The 27916-nt window shown below is 44.4% G+C and overlaps 2 protein-coding genes across 2 annotated transcripts in view; both read right to left on the bottom strand.

The window, feature by feature from the left end:
• Positions 1 to 394: 394 nt before the first annotated feature.
• LOC106901111 (histone acetyltransferase p300-like) lies at positions 395 to 4146 on the bottom strand. Its single transcript, XM_014963473.1, has 4 exons — positions 3864 to 4146; positions 3003 to 3130; positions 2355 to 2529; positions 395 to 1158 (listed from the first exon to the last, which is right to left on the bottom strand). The coding sequence occupies exons 2-4, from the start codon at positions 3066 to 3068 to the stop codon at positions 1145 to 1147; spliced, it is 255 nt and encodes an 84-aa protein (XP_014818959.1). The 5' UTR covers positions 3069 to 3130; positions 3864 to 4146; the 3' UTR covers positions 395 to 1144.
• A 7982-nt stretch (positions 4147 to 12128) lies between these two features.
• The window catches only part of EP300 (E1A binding protein p300), a 61026-nt gene continuing 45238 nt past the window's right edge, over positions 12129 to 27916 (bottom strand). Inside the window, exons 22-31 of the mRNA XM_014963842.1 lie at positions 26454 to 26531; positions 25321 to 25388; positions 23557 to 23707; positions 23059 to 23205; positions 22516 to 22629; positions 20589 to 20754; positions 19748 to 19912; positions 17610 to 17771; positions 16873 to 17154; positions 12129 to 15542 (exon numbers count right to left, since the gene is read on the bottom strand). Of these exons, the coding sequence (XP_014819328.1) occupies positions 13299 to 15542; positions 16873 to 17154; positions 17610 to 17771; positions 19748 to 19912; positions 20589 to 20754; positions 22516 to 22629; positions 23059 to 23205; positions 23557 to 23707; positions 25321 to 25388; positions 26454 to 26531 (3577 nt within the window). The 3' untranslated portion in view covers positions 12129 to 13298. The remainder of the gene's footprint in view (positions 15543 to 16872; positions 17155 to 17609; positions 17772 to 19747; positions 19913 to 20588; positions 20755 to 22515; positions 22630 to 23058; positions 23206 to 23556; positions 23708 to 25320; positions 25389 to 26453; positions 26532 to 27916) is intronic.

The raw sequence follows: 27916 nt of genomic DNA, 5'->3' as shown, positions 1-27916 counted from the left end.
CTCCGGGCACCACGCCGGAGAGCGCTGGCGGGCACCACCCGTCCGGTTCTCGCAGCTCTGCATTCGCTCGCTCAGTTCCAGCAGTATGTAAACAACAAACGCCCAGACTTCAGCCCCTCGGACCCGTTTGGCACCCAGCAATCACCAGCATTCCCGAGAGGACGTGAGCCCCGCGGAGACGCAGAGCTGGAATCCTGTGTCTTAAAACACAACACAGGACGCACACAGCTTCCTACAACCCTTGGGGAGTGGGTAAGGATTTGGTTTTAGGTGGGAGGCACACCGTTAGCGCGGCAAGTGCCTCCCACCCTGCCCTTGCTGCGTCCCGGGGTCAGTAGCCCCCATGAGTCGAGGCTGCTGCTCCCCGTGTCCTCAAATCATCGGTCTCGGGGACTTCATGCACAAAAAAGCGATGTTTTATTTGGCAAAAAATCCTACTACCTGTGCAAAAGAGGCTTCAAGCCATGGGTTCTTCAGAGTGCAAATGCTTCTCTCCCTTTTGGCGTTGTTGTTCCCCATGGAAGAGCGGCGCGGTCCCAGCGGTGCCGGACAAGCAACAACCCTCACCCCAGCCGGCTGCCAGGAAGGCAGCGTCTCGCCCCACGTCTCTGCCATCCATTCCCTTTTACGCAAAAGCTGCGCCCCGCCGAGATGGTGAACTGTTTCCCATTCTCTTTCACTTTGTTCTTGCCTTCATTGTGCTGAAATTGTAGAAATTAAAAAGAAAAAACCAACCCACCAACCAAAGCCTGTGCTGAACACTCCTACCCTGTACGGACTTTGCAGTGAGCAGCTACCCAACGGATGTGCGGAGCGCAGGCACAGCCCGTCTCTGGCGTGTACAGTGCGGCCTCTCGCAGGTGGAAGTGAGGCAGCACGGACAGGGTTCATTCCACAGGCTCTCCCATCCTCCAGACACACGTGGATTGCTCTTCCAAAGGCGTCAGCACGAGGCCACAGCCTGTCACTCTATAAACGCGAAGGAGTGTCACTGTCGGTGCCGATCATGCTGGGAATCTGGGGTAGTGATTGGGGTCACAGCCTAATTACAGGACAGTAACGAGGAGCTTGCAAAGCCTACAGGGTGCAACTTGATCAGCAGATTTCCATAGCATTAGGAATCCTCCAGCTTCAGCTTTCCTGATCAATTTTCCAGCACTGTTAAGAAACAGAAAACTGCTTTTACAGTATTCAAACAATGCAGCTGATATTGAAATAAATTACAGAGGCTGTCGTTCCCTTGCAAATACTGCTAGACAGTGCACTGCGTGACAGACAACAAAGATGCTTCCAGAAAAGACATAGAGACAAAATTGAAGGTTCATTAAATCTTTCTACTGCAATAATCTCTCAGGTAACCCATCATGAGCTTTAACACATTGTCAAGAAACCAAACTCCAAAACTTGGATTAGACTTCACTTTTCCTATCTCGTTCCCTACTGCTGTTCTGGGCCTGATCTCTGTTTTGATGCCATCTGAAATAGAAATTTTAGAAAGATCATTACAAAAGGGCTGCTGCTGTCAGGTGAAAGCACAGAAGAAGTTCAGGATGCAATGGGAGGGATTATTCCTGCAGTACAGAGGCCAGGCTGCTTTCTCGAAGCTGGACACAGACGCTTAGCTCAAAGTTGTGCAGCTGGAGAAGCTTTTTGTACTTCAGCACCAGGTCTGTTCCTCGTCACCACAACTTCCTTAAGGAGCACTGGCACACTGCCTCTTTGTGCTTGTCTACTGGGACTGTCCCCTCACCCATGGTCTGGGGTGGGGAGCTCATGCTCCAGGTCCAAAGGCTTCATAAATTCATCCGCTGCTCCTCCAGTGCCTCCTTTTTTTTTAGTTTTCTACTCTCTGTCATTTCAAAGAGCTAATGAGGATCCTGGCAGTCCATGGGCCTACTTTCACCTCCAGCACCCAGTGGCAGCCTGGTTACAGGGCCAGCTTTGAAATTCTTGAGTGGAGTGGGAAGGTGCACACAGCTTTAGTAATGCTTTTCCTCTCACCTCCTATGCTGACACAGTTAAGAAAACAAAATGCATAGCAAGGGTTTCATTTCTGTGATCAGCACTGGGGAAGGCAGCCATTTGGAAGAAAAAATGTTTATAGACTTGTAACCCTTAGTTATACTTTCACAATGACGTCCTTTGATAAAGGAAAGTAAGGTAGAACAGCTCAGAAAACCAACGAGGAAACAGAAGAAGGAAAAAAAAAAAAACCACCAAACAGGAAGTGTTCTGCTTAACTTCTGGCAGGCTAATTTTACCAAAAAAGGGAAATGGTCACCAGCCTGTCCATGATGACCGTGACAGTAGAGGATTCCCCCGCACCACGTGGTCGGTAACCCAACTGTTCTTACTTGTAGACATCCCTGGCTGGGGCTGTCCCATGTTGGGCCCTTGATTCATGGGAGCCTGTGGCATGCCCGGAGCACTTGGGATCATGTTCTGCTTCTGCAGCCTGGTTCTTTGTTTCTCCTCCAATTCTTTCTCAATCTCATAGATCTTCTCCACTACCAAGTAACAGTACTCTGCCTGTTGGGGAGGAATACAAGTCAGGAAAGGAGATGACACACACATTAAGCAAAGGCTACAGGTCACAGTGATTCAAGCTTGGAAACAGCCTTCCACACACACATTTCCACTTGGGTGGGGGTGGCTCTCCCTTTTGCAGGGGCTGCTGGGCAGACAGGAGGGCAAAAAGGGGCACTGCTGGCAACCATTAGGACATTTCTCTTCTTGTGTCCAACATTTCTTTGGGAGACTCAGACTGAAGAGCTTCATGCTGCTTTCAGGGGACACCGAGAAGTCTCAGGCACAGCACACCCCGACAGGCACACCCAGATAGAAGCCTGCAGCTGGCTGGTTCCTACACACCACCCAGCAGCCCCCAAATACACACTTCCTCAGCCTGGGGGTCTCATCTGTGCTTTCACTCCGCTAACTCCCCAGTCACTATGCAATCAAGGCAGACACACACAACTGGACGACAGAGGATGGCATCTCACCCAGCTTTTTGCTGATTCAAATATATACTCTTCCACTTTCCGAGCGTACGCCACCAGATTCTCCATACGCCGATCCTTCAGGGTCAGGAGGTCTGCGGGGGTCAGGAGTGGGAAATATGGCTTGGACTCTGGGGAAAAATAAAAGCACCCAAGTGGTTAGAATACCCCCAGACAGGGACATCAGCACTAACCCCAGTGATCTGAACACAAAGCAGCAAGCGAATCTTCTGACTGTGGTACTGCCACTGCTCCCAGGGGCACTGCCCCCCAGGTAGGTAGCTTGAGAACAGAGTGCAACATTTAGAATGATAGAGTTGTTATGGCTGGAAGAGACCTTTAAGATCATCAAGTCCAACCGTTAACCTAGCACTGCCAAGTTGCCACTAAACCTTGTCCCTCAGCACTACACCTGCCTGTCTTTTAAAGACCACCAGGGATGGCGACTCAACCACTTTGCTGGGCAGCATATTCCAATGCTTGAAAACCCTTTCAGTGCTAATATCCAATCTAAACCTACTCTGGCACAACTTGGGGCCATTTCCTCTTGTCCTATTGCCTATTACTTGCTAAAAGAGGCCAACTCCCACCTCGCTACAATCTCCTTTCAGGTAGATGTAGAGAGCAACTGGAAGACACTAGTTGTGCTCCTGATCCTTTGATCAGTCATCCCAAGGTCCTGAATTCTCTCGATTGCCTCGGACTTCCAATCCAACAGCCCCCAAACCAGCAGAGGCACCTCCATCTTTCAGGCTTCTGCTTTCCCTTCTCTCGGTCCCTGACAAAACTCGTCCCCCAGCCCCCTGATTTTGGAAGCCAGGCTTCCTCCTGCCCCACACATACACCTCAGAGGCAGGGACTCACCTGGCAGGAGACAGTTTTGATATTAGCTACTACAATTTATGAACAAGGTGGTTTCGGAAATCCTGAGTGACTCTTCCACGCCACTGCTGCTGGATTCCCCCTGACAGGACGGACCATTCCCAGCCTGGGCCGAGCATCTCGGGGTTCATGGCCACCGACGCTGCCGCAATTTACCGAGAGAATCACCTCCTCCACAACCCCCAACCGGCAAAAAAATCGTCGAAAGAAATCTTCCGGAAACGGGAAGCGGCGGCCGGCAGGGCAGGCCCTGCCCGGGGCGGGGTGGGGAAGGAGGCGCCGCTCCCTCAGGCCCCAACGGCCGAGGCGGGCGCGCGGCGCCCCCCAACGGTCAGCGGCGCCTGTGAGGCGGGGAGGGCCCTGCCACCTGCGCCATTTCATTTCATTTCATTTCATTTCATTTCATTTCATTTCATTTCATTTCATTTCATTTCATTATTTTTTTTAAATTCGGGGTCGTCAGGTAGGATCTTACCTCACAAGTGCAATGCCGCCAGCGCGCTGGTTGTGTTTCCTCAAGCGAAGGCAAGTCCTCTTTTTACCCTTATGGAGGTCGGGTTTGACATCTTCAGTACACCCCTCTGCTTCTTCCATTATCTTTACTCCATCTGGTCTGTCTTGCTTCAAGGGGTTTCAAGACCATGTAGGTTGTAAATTAGTTCATACCCTTCCCCTTCTACACGATTAATTAGTACAGAGTTAAAACAGAGATAACATTGGGGTTAAACTTATCTTGTCAAAACAGGACATTCCCATGTAGTTTAGCAAGATAATACAGTGGACATCTCTTCTTGTTAGGAAATTCTCAAGCCTGCCACAATGGGCTCCTTTCTCTTGCTTAAATTGTTTGATCAGTAAATTACAATCCAGCTTCAGGTGAGTTTTACAAGTGGTGGTGGCACATTCAGCTTGTGCCATCTCTTACATGCATTTGGTTAGTACAAAGCTAAACATTCGCTTACATAGACACATTTTGATAGCATTGCAGTTGGTGTCAGTCAGGACTTTCTTACACTATGTACAACAGAAATGGACAATCCTAAGATTTGATCAGCAACAAATCTTCTTCAGTTATTCATTACACTGCCCTGTGTAAGAAGGGGTAGCAGCCTGCCCAGAGGTAGGAGATCTAATCCCTTGCTGTTTTCCCGTTCTCTCTCATGGGCCACGGAACTCACTGAAACCCCTTATCAGATCATCCTTAATGTCACACTGTTCTTCCTATGTGCTTACAGCACCTTGTCATTAAATCACGCTGTGCAACAGACCTAGGATTGGACAGTTTGTGTGGTGAACAAATAATCCAACCCCAGACCCAACAGGCATCCCAGTTGAGGGCAGAGATACCAAGTTAGCCTGTCCTTTCCTGCTATTTCACTACCATGCTAGGTCAGCCTGTATATGGCAACACAGCTCTACATACAAATAATAATAAAAAAATAAACCAAAAATTGTGTCCAGATTTAAAAAAAGCCAAACAACTATGCCCAGTTCCAAGGCTGTCCTGAAAAGAACAGAGAAGAGTTAACTGTCTGGGAGATAAACCTTGGATTTAAGTACTTACCCCATCCCAGTCCCCCAAGAAATCTGGCTTTCGAGTGCGGAGCTGTGCTGCCTGATTCCTCTGGGAGTCAAGTCTGGGAAGATGTTGGGCACTGCCATGTCCTGCCAGTTGGCCTGTCCTTTCTTGCCATTTTACTGCCACGCTAGGTCTGCCAGTATATGTCAACACAGCTCTATATACAAATAATAATAAATAAAAAGAAAACCACCTTCCCCAGCAGAAGGGGCAGCCCAGAAGACCACTAAGTCCAGCTAATAGCAGAAGATGAGACGTTACAAGATCCATATGGCCTGGCACATAATATGTGGTCTACCAAGGTGAAAATCCCTTTACATATGCTTTCCCAAGCTGCAGTAAAGGCCCCTTTCTCACGGTTTGTGGTGACACTGGGGAATTGGGCCCAGGTGACAGAAAAAAAAGGCTTGAAATCCTTCAGTACAAGCTCAGACTGAGAAAACAGCAAGCAAAGCAAGACGGGCACCTGAGGTCTTACTTTTTAAACTCATTATTTTGGAATTCTAACTTCTGGTGGCTCTAACCCAGCCAGTGACTGTTGTTACAAGCCCTTGCAGTACAGTTGTCATTAGACTCAGGTCACGCCTCAGGCCTTAGGCTGCCCTGGCTTCCAATCAACAGGCCTGGTGAGATATCCGTTGTATGGCTCCCAAACCTCTGTTCACCAGGGAGACATTGTACTGGGAGCTCATTTCAGTGCCACACTCCAGTCTTCACACCTTACTGAATGGAAAATGGAGGATTGAAAACACCACAATATCATCCTGGAAATAAACTGCCTGATTTTAACTCCCCACCCTACCCCAGTGCTGGACAAAGATTTCATTTGGAATAATGAATCTTGTTCTCCCCTTGATTCCTTGAAGCCAACTGATTTGCAGGAAAAACAGCTATGAGCTTCTATAATCAGAAACCGGCTGAGTCTAACAAAGAAGAGAAATGCATTAGACTCACTGTCCTGCCACTCCCACTTGCCCCAGCAGTACAAACACATTAAAAGGCTGTGTAGAGGCCTGACAAGAATCATCACAAGTACTGGAGAGTGGCCTAGAAACCTCCATCACGACAAAGTAATGCATGTTCCAATGAAGAATCCAGCTTTAAAACAAGGCACTTGTTTTATTGCACAGTTTATCATCACAGATAAGATATAGAGACCGGATTCCTGAATTCCCCTTCCAAACAGACACAAGAGAACAAGGGTGCCATAGGTATCTGCTCATCTGCTTTGAGTCACTGGGGGGCCATTTATATTCAGCTGCACTTCCCCTTCCCACCCCAACATCCATTCCACCCCACTCACCCCACTTATTTTGAGAAGAAAGGCAGTGATGAAGTCCTGCTGCCCGAGCACAATCCTGCAGCACTCTCCTACTGGTGTCATCTGCTGCTTTAGTCTCTGTCTTCCAACTTGTGCGGGGCAGTTGAAGCTGCAGGGTGGTTCCTAGTGGCTCTAGGTGAGTACAAGTGAGTTAGTTCACCTTGTCTCACAGGTTGCAGAATGCCAGCTGGGCTGGGCAGTGTGTGCTATTGCCCTAGGGACTGCGGGGGCATGGGGAGAAGCAAAACACCCACTCACTGACAGAGCTTCTGGTTGCATCTCACAGAGCTCTGTGCTCCCAAGATATGCTAGAGCCTACCACCACCCAGCACACCTGGGGAAACAGCAATCTGAGCCATGCCAACTTCACCAAGAGCTATGAAGGGCTTCAAAGATGGCTGTGGGAGATGGTGCCAATAGTAATTCCTCCACCTTCCCTAAATCCGCCACACTCCCTACAACAGGGAGTGAAGACTGGAGCCATGGCTGATTGCCCATAGGCTTCCCACAGCACCGGTTACAGAACAGGTTTCCCTTTCAAACATCCGTTGTGGGCAGGATCCCTGCTGTGGAGTTACAACCAAGACCCCATTCTAAAGGAGTGCTACTAAGGCAACTCAAGCAAACCATCAACCCCCCATTTTTCTAAACAAAACGCTGGGCAGGCAGATGCCAATGCCCACAACAGCCTGCAAGGCTGATGGAGCAGTTCAGTGTCTTTCCAACCATGATGCAGGCATAGATGTGGCCAAAGCCACTGCAGCTGGAGCCTGCTGTGCTCTCACACTTTCAGGGGCTGTGCTAGGCTCTGTTTCAGGCCGGGATCAACAGCATGTGATCTATTTTGACAAGCTGAGGGAGGAAATAGCTCCTTGTGCAAACTGACAGTTACCCAAGGGTTGTGTTGTATGCAGACAGCTGTTAAGAGGGTTTGTAAAAACAAACATTCCCCAGCCAGGGCAACCTGTGGCTGTTCTTCAAAGAAAAGCTCATTTCAAGGCTAGGAGGCCTCTTTGCACACTTAGGCAGAACTAGTCATTAGGAGCAGCTCCTTCTGACCACTGCTGTCTTTCAATACAGGACCCGCTCCAGACTCTCCGGAGAGGCTGGGCCAGAGTCCTTGAGTTTGGTTGAGACTGAGAGCAGTACAAACAAGGACATCATGTGTGTAGAAAGACCATCTTGAAAACAGAAGGTAGAGTTTCTTGCAGAGGAACTAAGCGTATATCAAACACTGGAAGAAGCACTAGAAAAGGAAGAAGAAGCTGGAATGGCTGTCACTGTCACATCATGTACCTCACCCTTGTGGTGGTGTTGCCACCGCTTGTAAGAGGCCACAAGCTCTACGTTACATGAGTAACTCGGGGCCTGTCAGGCTTTGTCTGGACTTGTCTTGGCCTGCCAGAAGCTGTCTTGTAGCTCATCTTGCTGTTACGACAATTGTCTAATGACCAGGTGACTGTTAGCAACATTGATTTAATTTTTATACAATTATCTGGTGTGACACTTATTGCATATATATTACTGTAACTAATGGCAGGTATGAGGGAGAAGCCTCCGTACCTGCTGGGCCTAGAGCAGAGGTCCCAGAGAGCAGCTAGCAGATGCAGGGATTTGCAGAGTGGGTTGCACAGGGTGGGTCAGGGACCCCATGCTCGAGTTCATGCAACTTCATGGTTACACACCCAAGTGCTGAGGGAGCTGCCTGATGCCATTGCAAGGCTGTGCTCTATTATCTTTGAAAGGTCATGGTGACTCAGGGAAGTTCCCGAGGAGTAGAAGAATGAGACTCCTGCCTTGAAGGAGAAGAATGTCAGGAGCTATAGCCAGTCAGCCTCCCCTCAATCCCTGGGAAGGAGACAGAGCAAGTCTTCCCAGAAATCACTTCCAGAGACACTAAGGACAAGAAGAACGGGAGTATTCACCGTGGATTTATGAAGAGGAAATCATGCTTAAGCAACCATACAGCCTTCTATGATTGTTTTGTTGAATGAGAGCAGTGAATGTTGTTTATCTTGAATTTACTTAAGGCTTTTGACACCATCTCTGGCAGCTTCCTCACAAACTGAGGAAGTATGGGCTAGATAAACAGGTAGCAAGGTGGATTGAAGGGTTGGGATCAGTGGCACAAAGTCCAGTGGAGGCAGGTCGCTAGTGATGTACCCCAAGGGTTGGTACTGGGGCCAATTCTCTTTCACATCATCTTGACTAATAGGGCAGAGCACATCCTCAAGAAGTTCACAGGTGGTACAAAATTGGAAGGAGTGGCAGATACACCAAAGGGTTGTGCTGCCATCCAGGGGGACCTCAACAGGCGGAAGGAATGGGCTGACAGGAACTTCATGAAGTTCAACAAGGGGAAATGTAAAGTCTTGCACCTGGGAGGAGCAACCCAATGCACCAATATGTGCTGGAAGGCAACCTGACAGAAAAGGGCCTGGGGGGTCTTGATGGCAAGTTGAAAAATATGCCAACAATGTGCCATCGTAGCAGGAGACTGCCAACAGTCTCCTCAGCTGCATGAGGAAGAGTATAGCCAGCAGGTGGAGGAAGGTGATTCTTCCCCTCAGCACTGCTGAGACACGTCTAGAGTGCTGTGTCTAGGCTCCCCAGTACAAGTGAAATATGGACATAGTGGAGTGAGTCCAGCAAAGGGCCAGGGAGATGATGAGGGGACTGGAACATATGTCAGATAAGGAGAGGCTGAGAAAGCTGGGACCGTTCAGCCCAGAGAAGAGAAGGCTCAGGGGGATCTTATCCATGTGTATAGACACCTAGCTGGGGGAGTACACAGAGAGGCTGTAGCACCTCCATCCTGCTTCAGGTGACCCTCATTTGAGCAGGGAGGTGGACTAGATGATCTCCAGAGGTGCCTGCCCACCTCAGCCATTCTATGATTCCATAATAACAAATATCTCTATGATGCCAATATTGGAAGAGAAAAAAACCAAACCAAAGCAGTATAAACACATACAGTGACAGGACGATACTGCAGGCCCAGGGCTATAAACAACTCACCAGCAGCCAACTCATCAGAGTAACCAGGAGCTGGGTAAAACCGGTTTTAGGGGTACCAAAGAACAAGTATGCAACATATGTAAAACACTCCGTAAATACATACATAATGTGAAACAACAAACCAGGAAAGAGCAAGGTCTAGAGTATTTTTTTACAAAGAGATGACCCCAAGGCTGAGGGAGAAACCATGATTGTACTCTTCCATGTGACTGCAACTTCAGTCATTGACCTTAGGACTCAACGGGGCATTGGAAGGGGTAGACACTAGAAAGTTTACATCACTAATTCTCGTATTATTTGACTATAAGCGTTAACTCATTGTAACTGGGCAATAAAACTTTGGACTGCTAAAACATTGGGTGTGAATTCTTTTTGCAGGTCCAAGAAGTGAAACAACCTACTCTAATTTGGACGCAACCGATTGGCAGGAGCACACTGCAGTGATCCAGGTGACATCTTAATGTTGTTGCCATCCTGAAGTCCTACCCTTTCCCCACTCAGCCATGGTATTTCCCCAACTGGCGGGTTCTGGTTCTCCAGCAGAATTAGTGAAAGCAGAGGCGGAGGGATGCAAGGGGAAGAAATCCCATGCAAATTCACAACCCTCTGTCATCCACACCACTTCAATAAAACGTTGACTCACAGACAGCATCTACAGAGAGGGACACAACAGCTGTGCCGTCACATAAGACGCCTCATGGCATCTTTTAAACAAGTCACTAAATTGGCATTCAAAGTTGGAAAGGCTCTAGCTCTTTGAATCAAAGCTGCTCTTCAACATCTCGAGGCTTCCCCACTTCAGCACGGCCCAGATGCTCCCATGCATGCTGGGACAAATTCAAACCAGATTTTTGTGTTAACGTAGCAAACGGCTTTCATTCATGCTTCTAAGTTGGGATGCACGAAAAGCATGCAAGTTGGAAACCTGGGTACACTTCACTAGCCAGTATTGTGGTCAGAAGGAATTTTATTTATACTCCCAGCCTGAGAAGCCCCAAGGCCGAGAGTAAAACTAGGCTGTGCTTGGGTAGGGGAGATGGAAGAGGAAGGCTTGCCAAGACTGGCACGGGGAACACTGCTCAACGGCAGTCCCTCCCCAAAACAGAGGAGGTAACTGTGGGCTTGGTGCAGAGCCGGTCTGTGCCACGCAGGGGTGATGAGCATGAGGATTACCCAAGGGAGAATAACAAACCACTGGGCTGCTTTCCTTAAGCCTCCCAGGGATTTTCCACCATCTTGCTGAAGGCTTGCTACCAGATACCCCCTTTTTTTTAAATACAAGATTCATTGTCCTACTTGTCTTTATACCCAAATATTAAGCATTTTACTCCCATTTTCTAACAGCCTCTAACACCCATTCACATTGCAATACACCATAACTTTTGTTTGGCTCTTAGCTGAGGCTCTCATCCGTCCAGGTTCCCCCCTCCATCATCTTCCACCAGCGGTTTCCTGAGGACAGCTTGCTCACGGTGCTATTTGCCTGGGATTTGTGGATATGCCGATGCTCACAACACAGCTGGAGTCATACAGATGTTGTGCTCTGGTCACATCCGTGTCTTCCAGGAGAAACACACACAGAATAAGGTTGGTTTTTTTGAGAAGCCCTCAATGGACCAGCTGCATATGTGCTGTCCAGCCAGCACACAACATGCAACGTGTTCTTACATGATGTGATTAACTCCATGTACACACAGCTACGGGCAGCACACAACTGGGTTTACGACACACACGCTCCACAGTTGGAGCATTTCTGTTCAGGAAATCCCCCAAATATATGTAATATACATTAACAGACCACACATGCCCTACATCTGGCAGATGACCAGATTGAACATGGTGCAATGGGGCACCCACGCACCGTCTATGGGGACATCCACACAAGCTTACCTCATGCTCACGCTTCGGTGCCAAAAGGTGTACAATATATTCCAAGTGAAATAGGATTTTTAATATCACATATCCAAACAATAGTTCTCATTTCAAAATGCAAAATAGGTCCTTTGAAGATCAGCTGCTGCCAGGCCCTGTGAGCAGGCTGGGGTACAGCTGACTGGCACAACTGTTGAGGTCAGACCTCGTTTCTTTGGTAAGATACATGCCGGGAACAAACGCGAATGCAGAGTTGTACCAAAAAGTGTCCATTTAGAAGACTAATTATTACTCCACGTCCCTTATTAGAGATTTGCATTTTAAAACAGTCATATACATTAAATAGCTCTCCAACTAAATAGCGAACATTTCAATAAAGTAGCGTATTTTCTGCTACCCCCACCATTTTAAGAACAAGCAACACATGTGGGAGAGAAGGGAAACATTAAAAACAGGCTGTCTGTCTCACACAGTTTATTTAACAATAGGTAATAAGAAATCAATTTTTAACAGTCTATACAGTGATCGAAAGTTCATATTTATAAGTAATCAATTTTAATTGCATGATTTACAACATGAGGGTTTTTTGCTTTCTATTTTCAAGTTTTACAGAAAGTGGAAGAGGGTGGGAAGGGGGCATGGGAGAGAGAAAGCAAGCATAAAGAAGAAACCCCAGGGACTTTTCTCAGGTTAAAATCATCCCGTTGGAATTGTTTCTTACCCTCTTTTTTATTTTTTTTTCTCCTTTGTTAGATGTAAAAATAACGAAAAAAAATCTTTCAAGAAAACAGAAACCACAATATATATACTACATCCATTTGGCAGCTGCCCCTGTGTATTTGCAAAAATGTTGTCTTCTCTCTAAATGTACAAATTATTTTAATACTTGAAGTTTTTTTTTAAGCTCAGACTCTTGTATAGAAAATTCTTGGAGGACAAAAGTAGACTTCAGGAGGGGACTGAGTTATTTAATATTTTTACATTTTTCAAAGAATTGACATATTTCCAACCAAAGAGGAAAAGATTGGTATTTATTTTTATATATATATATTTATATATGTAATGTATTTTTAAAGCAACATTAACCCCTTTTGTCCTCCGGTTTTAGGAAAAGGTTCTCCTGTAGGTTTTTTTTGTTTAGTTTTTGCTGTGGTTTTTTTGCAGTGACATGAAGAAAAACCAGAATAGGGAAAATGTTTACCATCTGCCTCAGTAAATAATAACTATCAATATTACATATTTTCATTAATTTAAAAAAAAATAAAACCTATTGGAGGCACGAGTAGGGCATCCTTTGGTGAACAGCCAAAAGATCACCCTCTTCTCCCGACCTCCCCAACGCACACAAGGAAAAAAAAAAAACAAGAAAAAGGACTGGTTATGATTCCAGCCATAACAAAAATATATTCTTTGTACTCTACTGTCCCTCAGGTTCATTGTTGGTTTGTTTTTAAAACCACAAACTACTGCTGCAGAGTTCAGATGTGTTCCAGGGAAAAATGTTGTTTTAGCTAAGAAAGATTCAAAAAAATTTGTCTTCAGTACAAAAAGTCTTGAGAAAATAAGTTTTTTTTCTTTTCTTTTTTTTTTATTTTTTTGTTTTTGCTCCCAAAATGCTACAATGTGTCTAGTGTATGTCTAGTGTACTCTGTGAAAGGTTTGAATTCAAGTCTGAGTTCTCAGAGCTGAGCCCCAGTTCCGTGGCGCTTGTACCATGGAGGCCTGCCATGCCGGGATTGCTAGCAAGCTGGGAAAGCATTGCACTCTGGTCCGGGCTGGCAAAGTGCCCTTGATCCATGGGGTTTGCCTGGGCAGCTACCAGTCCTGGATGTGGGGAGCTGGTCTGCGGGGAGACGTGGTGCGGAGAAGGCTGAGGTTGCATCCGAGGGGACGGGCTGGAATGGGGGGGCTGGGACTGGGGCCGCGGTGAGGGTACAGGCTGCGGAGAACGCACTTGATTGGTGAGCGATGAAGGGAGCTGCTGGCCCTGTAGGTGCGGGGACTGGGCCTGATTGGGGAGCATGTGCTGTTGGGGGCTCATAGGATTGGGCTGAGCTGGGGACCCCATCTGCTGCTGAAGTAGCCTCTGCTGGAAAGCCTGCTGCAAACTGGCTCCTGTCTCTGCACTCATCGCCTGCGGAAGCTGGCTTATTTGTCCCATGTTTCCTTGCTGCATCTGCTGCATGTGATGCTGCATTCGCTGCTGCTGTTGCTGCTGCTGCTGCTGTTGGGGATACCCCACACCCTGGGGCTGCTGAAACTGGTTGTGGTTGGCCATCCCCGGCCCCAGTGCTGGTCCTGCTCCCTGCTGCTGCTGTTGCTGCTGGTGGCGCTGCTGCTCGATCATCTGGTGTCGTCTCATCAGGAGGTCTCGGAACTGGGGAGCCATTCCCGAGTGATTCATATTCATCTGCTGCGCCTGAGGGTTCATCCCAGCCATGGCCTGCTGCGGCTGCTGCTGCGGCTGCTGCTGGGGCATGCTGGGCCTCTGCACTCCCGCTTGCATGGGGTTCATGTTCTGCATGGCTGCGTTGGGGTGCACCCCTCCTTGCTGTCCTTGCATGGTCTGCTGCGGCTGGAGCCCCGGCTGACCCTGGGGGATGCCGGGTTGACCCGTCATCCCCTGGGGGTTCTGGGACCCCGCGTACTTGGCGGCCCGCTGCTTGATGAAAGCGGCCAGCAGCTGAGGATTGGAGTGAAGGATGTTAAGCACCTGCTGCTGCTGCATGGGTGAGCTGGGAGACCTGAGAGTCCGCAGTAGGTTTTGTAAGGCCGCCTGGGGCAGAGGTGGTTGTTTGGCCTGAGCAGCGCCAGGTACCTGACCCATCCCTGGCTGAGGTGCCATATTCATCGGCTGACCCGGCTGGGCTACTGACATCATGGATGGCCTCTGCATTCCTGGCTGCAGCTGAGCTTGGGGTAAGCCCCCCTGCACCCACGGTGGCTGCTGCTGCATTGCTGCCGGCCCCATTCCTTGATCTATATGGCCACCGGGACCTCTGCCTATCTGTGGAGGGTTCATTCCCATCGGCGGCATCTGGGGCATCTGGTGCTGAATCGGCCTTTGGAAGATCTGAACCTGCGCCATTTGACGCTGGGTCTCTGCCGCGCGCTGGATCTGCATGGCCATCTCCACCGCTGCTGGAGGAGGACCCTGAACTGGCGGTTGAGGCGGCTGGGGTGGAGTTGGAGGAGTCACCTGGCCACCTGCCTTGCCCTGGGACACAGCGCTGGGGGGCTGAGTTCTTGGCATGGTGTAGGGTGGCATGCTGTTGGGAGGCGCAGGTTGAGGCTGCGAGGCAGGCTGAGGCGGAGGCTGGGGTTGCGGGGTTTGCGGTGTCGGGGGCTGCTGGCCTGTTGGAGTCGTCGGGGTGGCTGGCGTCGGCGAGGGTAATCCTTGCTGCTGGCCCACCACGCCGGTCCGCTGCATGCTCGCCATCCTCCTTCGGAGCATCTGCGCCTGCTGCAGGCGGTGCTGAAGCTGCTGTTGACGGAGCTTGTGTTTGATGTTGAGGCAGAAGGGCACCGGGCACTTGTTCTCCTGGCAGTGCTTTGCGTGGTAGCAGCAGAGAGCAATGAGTTGCTTGCAGATGGGGCACCCTCCGTTGGTTTTGCGTTTGCAGCCTTTGGTGTGCTGGACAACCCGCTTCATCTTCTGACAGGAGGGCAGGGAGCAGTTGGCATTGCGACACTGGCAGGCGTGGACCAGGGACTGGATACAGCGCTGGATGCTCAGGCGGCGGGAGTCGCCAGGGCTCTGGGTGGTCGCAGTCTGCTGGTTGTTGCTCTCATCATCTAGACCAAGGCCTAGTTTTTCCATCTTGTGGTCATGGTTTTTAGTGTTATAGCAGGTGATGCACAGGTCGTAATCCTGGAAAGACAATGGAGGAAAAGTTATCAGTGCTCCTGAAACTCCATACAATAAATAAACGATGTCGTGCCACCTCAACAAATTACTCCCAGTCTGTTCCAGGCAAACTCTAGGGTTGCTCTAGGGAAAAATTCAATCTTTCATGCCATGTTGAGGTACTAGAGAAGGAATAAATCCAAATTATAGCCAGGGAAAGTGTGTGGGCACAAGGGTGTCTGAAATCTACACAAATATATATAGCTGGAAAAACAAGTTTGCTCTGAGCTAATAAGTCACACATTATTCAGCTGGGCCAGAAAAATCCCTTTCTTTCCTGATAGGAAAGGGGAAGAAAAAGGCTGCTTTGGAAGAAACGGAAGAAATAGCTGCCCATCTGCTGCTGCTTCAAAAGAGCAGGAGTGGCAGGAGAGGTACCAACTCTCAAAGAAGAAAGGAGAATGAAAGGTTCATTTTCAGTTTTCAGACAAGTTAAACAGCAGAGTGTGCTGACAGAAGAATAGAACAGCATTTACATTCTGTGAAAGCAACAGCACGTAATAATTGATCCCTAAGAAAAAGATCCAAGTTATCAGGATTAATTTATCTATAGAAAATTTAGAATTTATTTTCTGGTATATACAAGGAAATGGAGGCATAAAATTTTAATCAGAACTTTTCAGAACTAAATCTGAGAAAGTAAACTACTTTCCGGCAGGCTAAAAAATTAAGTTACAAGCCAGATTCAAGGTTAGTCCAGCTTCTGGAGGACACAGAATTGTCCCAGACGACCAGACTTGATCTTCAAACACACAAAATACCAACTGCTGTTGGTATTGCCAACACTTCTGAGGACAAAAACACTGTTTGTGGCATTCTCCAGACAACAGAGCAGCGCAAGAGTCACCCAAGTACAGGAGTCTGAGTTCTTGCACAGCAAAACCTGTGTGTCAGTCAGCCAACGCAGAGCCCGACTTACAGAAATACTGCAGCACAACACTTCTGACTCTGGAAGAAGCAAGGATGTGTTGCTCTTCAGAAAACACTCAGCCGATCCTACCATTACAGCTCAAGCAATTGCTACAGTTCCCTACTGCTTGAGCAGCAGCACCTTAAATGAACTACAGGAAATACAATTCTACTTCAGTTCTCCACAGCTTGGTAGTAGAAGACAAACATCACACCATGCAGACTAGCAGAACTGCTTGTTATGGAAAACCTTTCCTTTCTTTCTGAACTGCCAGAGGACGAGCTGTACAGATCTTTTTCCACCAGTTAATATTGAGAAATTAATTAGAACATTCTGGGCACAAAGATACAGGGACACAAGTAGGGAAAACTTCCCCAAGCATACCTCACACACAGTGCAGTGCCATCTGGTCTCCACGTGATGCTTGCACTCGTTGCAGGTGTAGACAAAGCGATCTTGGCTCTGAGTATGCAGTTCCACCAGCATGCACATGGTTGACCACTGAGCCCTCCGTAGTGAGGAGAACTCCAGGTGCTTGTCTCTAGCAAGGGTTAGGAAAGCATCGCGCCCATCCATCAGGTCGCACGGAATGAGTGGGTCAGGCTCAACGATAGGAGGCAGGGAGTTGGCTGCAGGGCCAGCAATAAGACGGATGACAAAGAAGACCTGTAAAGTAGAAAGACTTAGTAAGCCAGCACTTATCAAGATGTTTTGGTTGCCAAACTTCATTACACTGAATATACAATTCCAGGACCATCTAACACTTGAATGATGCGCTGCCAGGGTGGTGTGCTTGTAAGGGCTGGGAAATTTCAAACCTCTGGGTGCTCTTCTACAGGTTCACCTTCTTCAGAAGCATTCAGAAGGCAAGGAGCAGTGGACTGAACTGTAACAGTAAAACTGTTGTGATGATCTAGACTGTTAGGAAATTCTGTATGAGCAAAGCTGTATTTACCCCACTGCTCTCACAGCAAAGAGCACCCAGGCGTACTGATACTTGTCTGGCGTGCCACCCAATTCTCCAGCCAATCCTGTATGATTTACAGGGCACAACTCTGAAGTATCAAAGCTTTGTACACCTCTTAAGTAAAATACGTATTTCTCATTCTATAAACTCTTACCTCCTTGTGCTTCTCCATAGTGGCATACAGCTTTTGGGAGAGGTCATTGGACACGTTGGGCATGCCAGGCTTTTTCTTATTGCCACGACTCAAGCTGCTCTTGTTCTTACTGGTCTTCTTATTGTTCTTCTTTTTGGCATTTTTGCTGTCTCCCTTGCTTACCTATTAATTTTAAAGGCATTTTATGTCAGATATCTAAGTCACACCACATCAGCATTTTACTTTCGCGTCTTCTATAACTGCAGGACAACTCTACACAATAATTTACTCCAAAGACACTTACCAGAGTCCCCTGAAACACTAAATTAATTCCATTAGAATCACCCCAGAAGACATCAGTACCAGCAATACATAGTTCTAAAAATACTAAAAGCAGAGTATATAGCATACTCCTTGCTCAGGAGGTGCAAGGGAAATGTTATTTACTGAAAGCTGTTGGTCTGCTACAGTTGAACATGTAGAACCTCTCAATTATCAATCACAAAAGGGGTTCAGCAGATAGCTTCTCAATGCAATTCAAAGCTAAAAATAACTGAAAAAATATATTTTTCAGTGCAACTGATATTGCACTAACCAGAGCTAACAAAGACTTAATCCACCTAGATTTAGTTTGTCACAGCTCTGTCAGATTCATTTTTATTTTTTAATAGACTGCATAAAACAGATTTTGATATGATGCTGTTATTTTGATCCAAAGGGCATCAGGAGGGCAATTTCTAGTATGCCCCTTCCTCCTGTCCTATCCTGCAACAGCTGAACAAAACAGGTCAGCTTAATTTCAATTATAATCAATTAGCAATGAACAGTTTATTCCTCTCTATGCTTCTCAGAGGGCCCCTCAAAACACTACAGCATATGATGGTCAAGGATCAAAGCAATTCTTATCCAAATAAGCATTTTTCATAAGCTTAAAATAACTTTGTCAGGATGGAAATTTCCAGTGAACATGAATGACCATCATTTCATTTGAGAGCACAGTTTATCATTGCCTCATTTTCAAGAGGTGGAACACAGGAATCAATAGAGAGTTGAAACTATTTTTAATAATAAAGGTTAAATAGCAATATGCTGCAAGCTTCCCCCACTGCAGGATTTTGGGGCCAAACTGTTGTGAAGGATCAACTAAGTGTTGACCAAACTCACACACAGAGGTAGGTCAGATGCCTCACAACTGGTTTCTGATATATTAGATTGGAACTTGCAGCTATGCCAAGTGGAAAACAAACCTTTAAATAACGCTTTCTCTAGTAAGATGTTAGCTAATGCAATTTTGGTATCAAGTTGCCTAATTCCCAGGTTACTCTTGCACTTAGTTTATTCAAAGTCCTTGAAAGAAGAATCACAAATTCTAGTTGCAATGTTAAACCTAACTTTTTTGATCCAAAGGTCTTTTGGGAAAAGATTAATTCTAAACCCCAACAAATATGTGGTATCTAATAAAGTGACAAAGCAGCAGTGTTTAAACAGAGTTAACTAACGAGCGCTACTGTGTGAGCAAAGCTACTAACTTTATCCCTGATTGACCACCTCTTCAATAAAAGCTCAGAAGATCCAAGGGTGCGCAGAGGCATCAAGAAATTTGTCTAGTTTAAGTAGCCCTACAACAATTCAGCAGTATTTTGTGCTTCAGCTCATCAATGCCTTAAAGCTTTCTACTAGAAAAAAATCCTATACTAAGTAAACAACTAAATTAGAGGTCTCTTGCAGAACATTTGAGAAAGTAACAAAAACTGGTATCATAACATCTAAGTTAAAAAAAAAAAAAAAAGTTAGCCACAGTCCAAAAGCTAGAGCTTAAGGAAAAAGCTTCCAAGTCAGGCTGAGGTTGCAGCATGAATATTGATAATAACTGGATTTCAGCAGCGAAATATTCAACTAGCAACTATTTCAATCCAATTGACTTTGGTAATTAGTTAGGTTTATAGCCATTATGAACAGCCACTGCTCATACAAATGTAGCTTAGTAGTATTTTAACAGCTCTAATTTATAAAATGTAAAACTGAAATCTATATTAGAGTGAAGCAAGAAAGCCAGTTAACGGAAGTGTCTAGGCCCTCTCCCCCGCTTTTTTTTTTAATTAGCCATAGATAATCACAACTTTTTACATTAGATCACGAAATAGCAGAAGCATTCTTACATCTGTGCTTTCATTACTAGTGTTTTCCTCTCTCTTCCGTTCTTCTTCCTCTTGCTCTAGTTCCTTAATGCTCTCCTCTAGGACGTTAGGCCAGAAGTCCCCCTCAAAGTAAGGTAGCTCTTTTGCACTTGTTAGACGATCTTCTGTTGCCTGCTTAAATATATCCTGAAAAAGAGCATACCACTTGGTTACCACTACTACAAGTCACATAAGTAAAGGTAATCTCTCCAATTAACGATAAAAAAGGCACCAACAGACCAAACAGGAGAGCTTAATATTTCAGTTCATTATACGAGGGCACATCCTAAGTGCAGATTTAATACTGCATCAGTTACAGACAGTGTGTCAAATATATTTCAAATGTTCCCACTCTGAAGAAATAAATCATTGCCATGTGGTAGACTTCAATACGCATACTTACCAGGTGGGACAATAATGATTGCTATATTGTCAACACCAGCTTTGAAGTCCTGATAATTCCAAAGGCTTTACGTAATTCTAACTGTGTCAAGCAGTCTAACACTGCAATTTTATTGAACAGCAGAAGATTAAGTATTCCATATATTTTCTTTGTATTAATGAAATGAAATTCACTCTCTTTTACAGTATTCCTTGCGAATTTAGTTTGTTCTGAGGTATCATTCCAAATCTCTTGCTAGAATCATTTCAGAAGCTATGTGCTTTGAAGAGGATGTATTTTAACTCTAAACTTTTAGTGCTCATTTAACTTAAAACTAAGATAGTAAACTCCAAAAATCAGACACAATGGATAAGGCAAGGAAGAAACCAAGACAAGACTGGTCAACGCACCCTCCCCCATACAAACATACACTTCACAAACCTTGTAATCATGAACAATGCGCTCTGACACAGATTTGTCCAGCATCTTTTTGTACCACTCTTGCAGTCGTTTGGGTTTGGGTATCTTTTGGTCAGGAGGATGGCAATGGAAGATGTAGTCGTCTCCTTCACTAGGTGGGCATGCCCAGATATGTCCAGTAGTATACCTAGCATCATTATACAAAAAAGAAGTACATGTAGCTTCTGACAATTAATACCAGAGCTTGCTCTCCTCTCTGCCACCAGATGGAGCCACCACAAAGTTGGCTGGTGTTACCAGATGGACAATAATTACAGCTCTCCGCGATTTTAATTCTAGTCTTCATCCAGCTTCATCCATCCGAGAGCATTAACATCTTTTCACCAATTTTTTAAAATACAACACTATATGCAGAGCAGTTCATATAAAGTGTACACGTTTTCCAGTCTAGATAAAAAAATCAAAGCCCGATATAGACCTGCAATTGCCACCTCCCAATTAACTAAGAGAAAGATAGAGGCTAGGTATTACAGCAGTAAAAGCCAGAATTCTTTTTCCTTAAGCGAATGCAGTCATTTGTTATCTAGCAACATTTTAAAAACAGAATAACTTAAAACATGCAATTCAGTTTTCTACTGTAAATCCTCTGTTTTTTAACTTTGAGGATAGTTTTAAAAGGTTTCACAATCTGGGAATAAACGGTCACTGTCAACCTATGCTATTGGGTACAATCTAAGTACGATGAAGACAGATTATATCCAAATAGTAGCAGCTGCACAGACTATAATACCAGAAAGATCATTTCTTTATCCTCAGTTCTTCTCTATTAGGTTTTTTTTTTTTTCAAATAACTCCAGTAGAAGGAATAATCAGATCTCAAGTTAGAGAAAAATAACCATCCTTGCTGTGCTGAGAAACAGCTCTGCAGAACCCTAACCAAACCCTGGCAACTGCAGCCAGTTGTCATTCCTTCTGCCCAAGAAGGGAGAGATGATACTGCGTGACCAATATTGTTTTCTCAAAATGAGAACCTGATGTTACCCATTAGCACAGAAAACAGCATTAAGTAAAACTGAGGCCTGAGCTCTCTGCAGCAATTTTGCCAACTCACAGGTTAGAAAATATACAATAAAAAAAAAGCAAAAAAAAAAAATGCCTTTAAAGTACTAAGATACCATCACATTGAGGTACTGAAGACAGTACCACCCACCTCCATTCTGACTCCCCTATTTTTCTCCTGCAACTACTCTAAACACAGTCCCTAATAATTTCTTCATGAATAACTCTCTGCCAAGCTACACCAGATAGCTTTGACAATAGACTGATGTTTACTTCACTGCCTTTTCTACTTCAGTAATCATGGTAATTTAATTTCCACCTGTCTTATTTCTTCAGTTGTTGTGTTCTCTTTAGTGCTGTCCCGAGTATACTCTCCTCTTTCTATTCCAACTTCTCAGTTTCTCACAATTTCAGCTACTCATTTTGCAAGAGATTTCTTAGTGGCCTTACACAGCTGTTATAATCAGCACAGACAGAATACACTTACTTTTCTCCTCATAAACATGGGTAAGAACTTACTTGCCAGCCCAAAGGAACGACCTGATTAAAGCAGTGGCATTACACTAGGACTGCACTATCAAGAAGGCCAGCAAAATTTTAGGGTCCAGATAAAAAGGCTCACATTTGCTACTTAGACTTAAGGAAGTTTTACATGAGTTTGGAAACCTAAAAATATTTGAAGCATAAGCCTCTCCCGAAAAGTCTATGATCCCTTTGTTTTTTCTCTTTTTCAACTAAACACAGTTGTTGCTGAGTTACTCTATCACCAGTTGATACTTAGGCACCATATTAGATGCAACAAGATCTAGTGATTTCATTTGCAGTAAGAACAACCTAGCACAAATGCTGCACATTTGAAGAAAGAAAGAAAACATTAAAAAAGACTTACCCTAGTTTCTTGACGTATTCTAGATATCCAATTAGTATTTCGTGATAGACAGCAGTCCTCAAGCATTTGGGGCGGAAGAAATGAACACTGTCAAGGTAAGATATATACACTCGCCTAAAACAAAAAACAAAAAAGGCATGATGAGAAGCAGAGAATTCTAAGTAATTCTACAAGTTTATTCACATTAATTTATAAAATTTGAAGCATCCAACAGAACAACAATCTTCAAATCCTCTGATCCTAATTTACCTCTAGAAACTCAGCTTTCTTTTGATATCCTAGCCTGATCTCTTTAAAGCTATCCAGTCCCTTCCTTGAGAATATGGACAACTGATCCTCCGGGCAACACTGCCGGGCAGCATCCCCAGTAAGAAGTAACTCTTAACTGGCACATTCCCTGCAAAAGCTACTTTGTTTCTAGAAGCTAACAGCACCAAGAGTGTTCACACCAAAGCTCTATACAGAACTCAGGGAAGTTCACCCAACTGAGACAGTACCAAAATAAAATACCAAAATAAAATACACTTCCATGCAGCTCCCCACCTTTGATTGGGTGGAGGGCAGTCTGAGCCATACTCCTGTACGTGCATCCCAAAGAAGCACAAGTCCACACCATCAATCTCCTCAAAGGCAAAAAGCGCTTTCGTACGATAAGGGAAAGACTCAGCCATCTCTCCGCTGTCCACAAACCTGCAGATTGCAGAGGGTAAAGGGGGATACCACATGAATTCACATATTAGAGCACACATGTCACTAGGTAAAAGCAACAATGACGGCTACTCTAAGAGTCGTTTCAGTGCAATTTGAAAGTTAAATGCTTACAGAATACTCAAAATACAAGGCATCCGCTTTTTACTATGAAAAAAGATGACATCACAAGTAATTAATATGCTGCTGTAACATCTGTTTGCCAAAAACTGGTCAGTGGTGAGGTTTGAATACAACACTCTACTTTTTCAAAATAGTAGCATGTAAGTAAATTCAATAGATTCCACCTCCTCCAAAAGAAAGCAAAATTAGAAATGGAAAAAAAAAATATACCTTGCTTTCATTCCTGGTTTTACTTCAACAGTTTTGTCAGATGCATGTACCACCCTGACTGTAACCTCTCCTGCCTCAGGGTGATTCTGTCGTCTTAGGAAGTCATTGACTCTGTTCTCCAAGAAGGTACCAAGTCTTGTTGCTGGTAACCCTGCAGGAGAAAAATACAGCTCTAAATATACACAAAACTGAACTGTTCAAATGTGACTTCTCTATTCAGATGCTAAACGAAAGGTGACTCTTGATGCATGTGGTATGTTATCGTAAATTAAAGCTTTACCCCCAAACACTAACACTTCTAGATTGGGTGAGCTGCTTTTCACCTGCAGGCACGCTTATGGTTCACACATCATTTAAATGAAGAAAGAACATGTATTTCAACCCAGTTTTTATCTGTCTTAAGAGTCAATCACAATTAAGGCTCCTCCTGAACAGAAGCTATTAATTACTTGAACGGCATTACAAAACACTGCTCTCAGACATAGCTTCAAGAGCAGGTGTTGCATTTGGAAGTATATTCTGTCTATAAATCCACAGTAGCCAAGTTAGTCTCCCCACTTACCAAAAGAATATATTTAAATAGTGGAAAGAACAACTAAACACAAGCGTATCTGCAAATAATGTAGGTAGTTTAGAAGTTTCTCATTTTCAAACAATCCAAACAAAAGAAGAACAAGCGTAACATTAGCTGACACAAAACCTAAAGCTGAGAGGGAGTTTAAGACTTCTGGTGTAACAGGGCCTGTCTCACTGCTGGCCATTACTTCTGGTAGAATTATGTATCTTCAATCAGCTTTTCATTTTTCCAATTTGACACCTTCCAGTAAAGCATCGCCATACTATATTAAGTAGGCAAAACACACAGGTTGCTAGAAACAAAAACTGATAAAAACTGTAAAAAAAAAAAAAAAGCCTTGTAGTCTCCCTGTATTCTTGGTGAATTTAGGAGGTTTTAACCTTGGAGATTTTGGAAAAAGACTTGGATGTTGAAACCATTCATTGAGTGGTTTGCTTTCCGTTTCATAAGAACAGCTGAGAAGAACACTTTTTTTTGTGACTGAACCGTAAGCCACCCCTCAAATTTCAAGACCATTTCCAGCCTTTGATACCCTTCCTTCCTCTTTTTTCAAAGAAGGGCTTTAAGAAGTAACTCCTTAACACTACAGTTAATACTTGTTAGAATCCTGATGCTATTGATTGGCTGGGGATTTTATTTATTTTTTTTTCCAGCAGAAATGTAAATATTCACTATTTGTAAGAAGCACACCAACTTAAGAAGCTTCTGAAGGACTTGTTTTGTCTATAGAACAGATGGACAATGACTGCACATATTTCCTCCTACACTGCCTTCAAATCAGCTGCCTTGATCAAGAGGAAATGTCTATAGAGAGTTTTGTCACCAGCTGTTGAAACTTTTATCTCTCTTAAGAGCAGCAGTAGTCACGGTGACTAGAACACGTTATCATAAATTTAAGTTAGACTGCAGTCACAAAGCAACTACTACCCAATGCTATTAATACTGCAATTGAGATAAAGTATGTGTATCTTGCATTACGTTAACCCTCTACAACAGACCATTAACCAACGGGAACACCTGTGAATGCAAACATTCTGAACATCACCCAACTGGTGTTCAGAGCTGACCAAAAGTACTCTCCTTTAACTCAAAAACTTGAAACAAATGCAAAATGAGCATGAAAGCCACTTCTTTCCTATTCTTAAGAAATTATTTAAGATTTATTGGTGCAAATGTCAGGATCTTACTTTTAGCAGAGAATTTGTTCTCTTTCCTGGTTCGTCCTGTTTTCTTTAGGCAACCATCACAGACGAAGCTGAAGCAAAAACAGAAGACAATGAAAAACCACCCCAAGTCAGACCATTAAGTGCCTTAGCATCTAAGAAGCAAAATCTTTTACCAGCTCTTATCCTGTCTGGAAAATACTTTAACTGCAATTTGAAATAAAATACAGCACAGGGAACAGTGCTGGCAGAAAGTGGAGCAGCTGTTTCTGAGCTTCAGAGGAGGATCTGAGCTCCAGAGGGTGCACCTCCTGTCACTCACCCACGTCGCCACCTTCAAACCCAGGAAACAGGGTCTCCACTGGCAAGTCTAACAATATTGGCTTAAAGTATTCTTGGAAAAAATAGTCTCAAACCACTGTCTCTGATGGAGATACTGGAATACACACAGCAAAAGACTGATTTTTTTTCTAAAAGCCCATGTATACTGTAGCATGAAACGATGGGCAGATTCTTCCTCAGTTACAGGATGCCTGCCCTCTTCTGCAGCAGTGCGGATGGGACAACAGAATGGTACAAATCATAGCTTTCTTGTCAGGAAAGGGAACATTTAAGCTCTCACAGAGCTTTGTCTACATATAATTTATCAGCTTTTCTTGAAAGCTTTTAAAGCAATTGAAAAAAACCCCAATATTTTTATCAAGAACTATGAAGTATCTGAAGAAGACCAGATTAAATTTTAAAAACAATCTCATCACCAAGGTCAAAAACTGAATTCACCTGTTAAATTCTTTAGTTGTTAGAATTTTTTTTAAGACAAAGTAATATGATTTATACAGAACATTGAACAGTATGAAATTGTTACAAGAATTAAAAACATCTTTTCATGAAGGACTAATATCTTTTAACAGAAAAGGCTGAAACATAAGCCTGAAAGGCCCTTTTCCCCACACAGGAATGTTATAAACATTTAAGATTAGAAACAACTTCACATACAACACAGTAAGATACGATGCCTAAATTTGATGTTACCCCATATATTCTGTAAAACTTTCAGGTGGGAACGCAACTTCTTAAATCTAACCAATATAAGGAAGTTTATGCACTAACTCTAGTAAATCTATCATATACTCTCTACTTTAGGAAAAATTCCTCACCCAGAAGGCCAGATTATCTCATTATGAAGAACACAGATCTGGTGCATTTTTCTTCCACACTCTATACATTCAACAAATCTGTTGAAGGAAAAAAAAAAGGGATAAGGGAAGAAGGTTAGTAGTATCATTACTTGCTTGTATATTTTGTAATATTTTACTAGAGGAGTTCCAGCATGCAGGCTCTTGAGCCTTTTTAATATAGAGAGCAATTCTATGCTGTGAACAGCCTCCAGAATGAATTAGAATCTGTCAGCTCAAGCCATGTAGATGATGCAGGGACACATTATTATTACTATTTGGCTGCCTTACTGCCATCTACTTCACTATTTTTTTTATTATTTTTGAAGTGAAGCCCTTCTAAGGATAAAATCCGTAAACTGCTTGCTGTTATAACGAAGAGAAGAAAATGAATTCACATGTGTCAGAAGCAAAGATCTGGGAGAAATAGTTGGCTGGTGGTTGCACCACTATGCTTGAAGGCTGGGCTACATTGCAAATATACTGCAGGAAGGTGGGAAGGAAGAAAGCAGAAGCAATATCAGAAGTTTAGCAGAGAGGTAAGGACAACTGAGGTAAGTGGTATGGTCTGTTTCACAGATGTTGATGAATATAATTCCCCCAAATACCTAAGGTTGCTTCACATATCAGGAGAATCTGACTCCTTTTGAACATGACTATTTATAAAAGTCTGAGACTTCGGATGAATAGCTGTCATTTATGTAGGGCACATACTGTAAGTTAGGCTTGTATTCTAGCATTATGCTGTATCTTCACTATAACAAAAGGGAAAGAAAGTTATGAATCAAGTTACTATTCTCTCCTTCCCACAGCCCTTGTAAAACAGAGGAACTGGCTGACCCTTATGCCCTGAAGGATGGTGTGGGAAGAATACATATCCTTTTTGCTCATGCATTTGAGAATGAAGATAATATTTGCAAAGCAGCAGCACAGGTGTGTAATGCAGGAGCATGTAAAGTGGCTTCAAAAAACCCTCAGAAATATAAAGAAAAGCAGCTGAGTCACCATTATAACTTTACTGAATGTCTACAGTTCTGCTTCCAGGGCAGTGTAGAAGAACCGGCTGATTCAAATTGAACAATTTTTCCTTCTCCTACAGCTGCCTGTAAAATATGACAACTGGAAAAGCCAACAGCATCTAAAGAGTTATTGCCAAATGACTCAAATCTGTTCTGAGACTTGAGTGTTCGCCACAGCAAGGTTCCAAAGCAGAGTTGTCTGCATTCACCCTTCCATTGAATCCACATTTAAGATGACAAAATGCACTGATTTCAGCCCATACATACAGTGTTACATATTTCTCAAGTATAGCTGTGGTGGTTTGGCTTCTTAGGACAGAGTGCCAGATAGGCCGCTTACTAAGCTACCCCTACTAGCTAACAGAGCTATATGAAATTTGGAAAACGTCAAAACCTGATGGTGAATAAATGACATGTCTTTTACAA

This window comes from Calidris pugnax, unplaced genomic scaffold (assembly GCF_001431845.1).
Source record: "Calidris pugnax isolate Ruff unplaced genomic scaffold, ASM143184v1 scaffold44, whole genome shotgun sequence".
Classification (NCBI taxonomy): Eukaryota; Metazoa; Chordata; class Aves; order Charadriiformes; family Scolopacidae; genus Calidris; species Calidris pugnax.
The sequence above is the reverse complement of the archived record's forward strand: the minus strand, read 5'-3'. Positions and strand labels throughout refer to the sequence as shown.